Source organism: Apis dorsata, unplaced genomic scaffold (genome assembly GCF_000469605.1).
Source record: "Apis dorsata unplaced genomic scaffold, Apis dorsata 1.3 scaffold_200, whole genome shotgun sequence".
Lineage (NCBI taxonomy): Eukaryota > Metazoa > Arthropoda > Insecta > Hymenoptera > Apidae > Apis > Apis dorsata.
Window position 1 is genome coordinate 37,669 of NW_006263484.1, and position 4,119 is coordinate 41,787.

A 4,119-nucleotide genomic window follows, 5' to 3' on the forward strand; every position below is an offset into this window, starting at 1 on the left:
TAAAAATGGAATCGGTAAAAGCGATATAACGATAGTTGTAAATTGAAACGTTAAACGATTACGTTTATGCGCACGAATTGGATTTAATCGTATTTAGAATTGTACAAAATTTTTTATCATCGATTTTAACTACATATATACCTATACGTATATATATATATATATTTAAAAGAAAGAATATAGTTCCAAAGCTCTCGAGCTTCTTATCCTAAAATGTTTCGAACGTGTTGAAGTTTTTTTTCGCTTTTACCGACGTTACGTATATACATGTATTTTTAAAACACATAATAAAGGGACGCGGTTATATATTGCTTGATCGAAGCGAGAGATATCACGCTGAAATTATAGATGGCAAATTTTTTCAAACTCTCGATTCTTCTTTTCGATGTTTCGTCATTTTTCACGACCGTTGGCAAAGATGAATCGAGTTTTGCAGTTTTTTCGGCCAACGAATTTTACAACGAATAACGAAACGTCTTGCAGCGTAGTAGATTATTATGCTCGAAACATATATACATGTTGTAGGTAGTAATATATTTCGACAACGTTACGACTCGTTTTTAAATATTATTAGGTGGCCCTTTTGAAGAACAGCTTAACGCGTACAAGAATAAAAGTTTCTGCTGCTATCGAAAATTTCAACTCATACTTCGAAACATACGTGGAATACGATCCAATGTTTGTACAGCCACAACCTTCCAATCCATGGATTACCGACGATCAAACATTTTGGCAGCTAAACAGTCCTCTGTTAGTATCTCGACCGCATGTAACGTAAATTTTTCACAAAAATATGCATATGTATATATGAAATATACACAGAAATATTGTAATAAAAAATTTCTTTAATTTCATTCAATTACCGTGCACAGAGTGGAAATTCCTACGGAAAAACGTGTTAAGCGGTGGGCATTATCCATGGAAGAGTTAATGTCCGATCCTACTGGTAAGTTTTTTCCATTTCATTATATCATAGATATATGAAATAAAATTCTTATCGTTATTTGAGATATTTCTTTCACATGTGTTATCTACTTAGATAGCCATTATTTATATCCTTCTATACGTTGGTTTATTATTTTTTTTCTCTCTCTCTCTTATTAAGATCCATTTCCCATTTTAGATTATTTTATCCCTTTTTTATTTTTATTTTTTTTTTCCCTGAAGAATATTTTTAATTTTAATACGAGCGAAAGTGAAAGGATAATTGATCGATAAAGAAATAAGGAAAATAGAAAATGAAAGTTGAAAAAAGAGAAGGGAAAAAGGGATTTGTTTGATGTTACGAATAATAAATAAATTTTTTTTTCACGCGCGTGCATTTCATCTCGTCTCGTCTCGTTTCGTTTCGTTCCAGGTTTGCAAGAGTTTACGCAGTATTTGAGAAAAGAATACAGTCATGAAAATATACGATTTTGGTTAGCGGTTAAAGATTTGAGGCATAGTTTTCAAGCAAAAATACCCGACAAAGTTAACGAAATCTTCAGGTATGCCATTGTTTCTTTTTTTTTTTTTTTTTTCTTTTTTGATCCGTAAATCGTATATAATCAATGAAATTTTTTTTCTCTTTCCAGAGAATTCTTAGCACCCGGAGCACCTTGCGAGATAAACATAGATGGGAAGACTATGGAAAAAGTTCATCAAGAGATGAAAAATCCAAATCGATTCACGTTCGATTCCGCCGCTGAACACGTATATACGTTGCTTTTGAAAAAGGATTGTTATCCTAGATTTATTCGTTCCGATCAGTATCGAAATTTATTAGCCTCTGGCGTGCAACCTTCGCAAAAAAAATGGTACGTATCTCCCAACAGCTTTATCACTCCCCTCATTTTTTCAAATACTTGATCTTACGTATAATGTACAATTGTATAGGTTTTTTTTCGGGGGACAAGCGAAAAAGAAAGTTTCCTCGACTTCGACTTCGATTTCGGCCCCAACTCCGACAACGAGCACGTTGCAACACCATGCTGTAACCGCCGGCGGGGGAGGAGGGGGTGGAGGTGGTAGTAAACGAAGGGGAAGCGATCGAAGTCTTTCCGGATCTGCTCACGAGTTAGCCATTTGTGGTATTCGAGATGCAAGTTCGATGCCTAGAGTACCGCATTCTCACAGTCAGTCGAATCTCACCGATATTCCATATAGGTAAACGATCGCTTTCATTATCAATGATACTCATCGAGATTGTTTCACGAAATTTACTATTAATCACTGTTAAGTCGAATTATAGAATCTTTATCTTTCACTTTCTTTTCTTCCAACAAATAAACAACACGTATAATTTTTATAAGTTTAAAGAAAGAAGAAGAAAGGAAAGTATGAAAAAAAAGCGAATATTTAATAATTAATTAAGTTTATCGAAGATTACATAGGCTTTTTTTTTTTTTAAGGAAATGGATTTTCTATGCGTTGTAGATGTACACAAACATGATATTTTTATTTCATCTTTGAAACTGTTTGTTGTATTTGCCTCGGTATCGATTTCATTAAAATTGAAAAATTTAAAGAATCGTTTCCGTAAAGATGTAACAATGTCAATGATACGAATATAATGAATTCGTGTTTTAAAAGAATGAAAAAAAAAAAGAAAAAAGATATCAGTGCGGTATTTTCAGGGGAGATCTGGCTCGACTCGTAAAGATTCCAACAAGGCCTATCCCGCATAACGTTCAGTAAGTCGTCGAAATAACTTCCTGATAATTATTCCTTGCATAAGTATGCGAATACTCGAATCTCTCGACTCGTTTCAGTTTTTAACAAATCCTATTTATTTATTCGATGTATCTTTCCAAAATGTCGAGCACTGTTTTATGTATGCAAAGATTCTCGATGTTTTATATAATTATTCTCGATGTATGTATACAAAGCGTACGAACGATAATGTTTATATCTATATTTTATTCCTAAAATTTCTTCTCTGTTTATCGAGCATTTCAACTGTACTTGGATCTCGAGATATTATAACGTCTTTTGTATATATATAGTTTTAACTTTCGTCCTTCTCTTTTCTACTTTTTTCGCTTTATCGTTATTGCGATACACCATCACCACGTTATTTATCTACTTACACACGTATATATCCATTTCCCAATTTAATTTATCCTTGTCGTATACCAAATATATATATACTTTCCATTATATGGAAATGCACCAAACATGATCGAATTTTTTTAAGCAGTTACGAGATATTTCGATATGATTTCAATCACATTTTCATGATAATGAACGATATCTCTGGTCGATTAAAAAGATTTAATCGAAATAATACATCTTAATTTCATATTCGGTATTATTCATATTCGCAGCAGATTATATTGGTATATATATATGTATATTGTAATATTTCGAAATATTTCGTACAATTATCATCGTTTCGTTATTATCGAAAACTTTGTCGAAAACTTGTCACTTTTTATGTCACAATTTAGATCCAAACGATCGATACATATGTAATACATGTATGTAAATATATATATACGTATGTATGTATGTGCAAGGCAATAGCTTGGATTTTTAATGTTTCAATTTAATCTCGTTCGCGATGTAAAATAATTCTGAATCAATTATATTATATTATTTTAAATCCACCTTAATCGGATCGAGCGAATCGCTTCATTTTTTCTCTCTCAAATTACGATTATTAATTATTTTCGCTTCTCTCGTTATCGGCTTAGTAACGAGAAAAAAGAAAAAAAAAAAGCGGTATCTTTGTTCGTTTGAAACGATGTAAAAAAATAAATGGAAAATGCGTAAAAATTTGTTAAAAAAATTATGGGAAAAGATCGGGCGAAAGTGTCGAGATGAACTTTTTTTCACACGTATTCTTTCGACACGTTGAAAAGTATTATTAGAGATTATTTTATTGCATGATCTATCGAAACGTGGCGCGGTACGAAAAAGAATCTTAAAAAGCGGATGAGACTCGAACCCGAGGAGAGAAATGTAAAAATTAAATCGTATAATAAAGTTGGTGTTGTCAGGGATGCTGGCACATCGGAAACATCGATGGCTCGCCCTATGGACGACGTTTGCCCGTGGGACGTGGCTCCAGGGCCGAGTGTAGAGCACGATACGGATACGGGCGCGCAGCTACGCCATCCAATATCATCTGGAGTGACG

The 4,119-nt window shown here is 33.2% G+C and overlaps 1 protein-coding gene across 16 annotated transcripts in view; it reads left to right on the plus strand.

The window, feature by feature from the left end:
• Nucleotides 1-4,119, plus strand: part of LOC102675687 (regulator of G-protein signaling 11) — an 18,702-nt gene that overhangs the window by 13,051 nt on the left and 1,532 nt on the right. For 13 of the 16 annotated variants that reach the window (XM_006614912.2, XM_006614913.2, XM_031510100.1 and 10 more), the window contains 7 exons: nt 575-750; nt 873-946; nt 1,358-1,487; nt 1,575-1,796; nt 1,876-2,145; nt 2,616-2,672; nt 3,981-4,119. In XM_006614912.2, the coding sequence (XP_006614975.1) occupies nt 575-750; nt 873-946; nt 1,358-1,487; nt 1,575-1,796; nt 1,876-2,145; nt 2,616-2,672; nt 3,981-4,119 (1,068 nt within the window). The remainder of the gene's footprint in view (nt 1-574; nt 751-872; nt 947-1,357; nt 1,488-1,574; nt 1,797-1,875; nt 2,146-2,615; nt 2,673-3,980) is intronic. The other 3 variants (XM_006614915.2, XM_006614916.2, XM_006614920.2) reach the window with 1 other exon arrangement.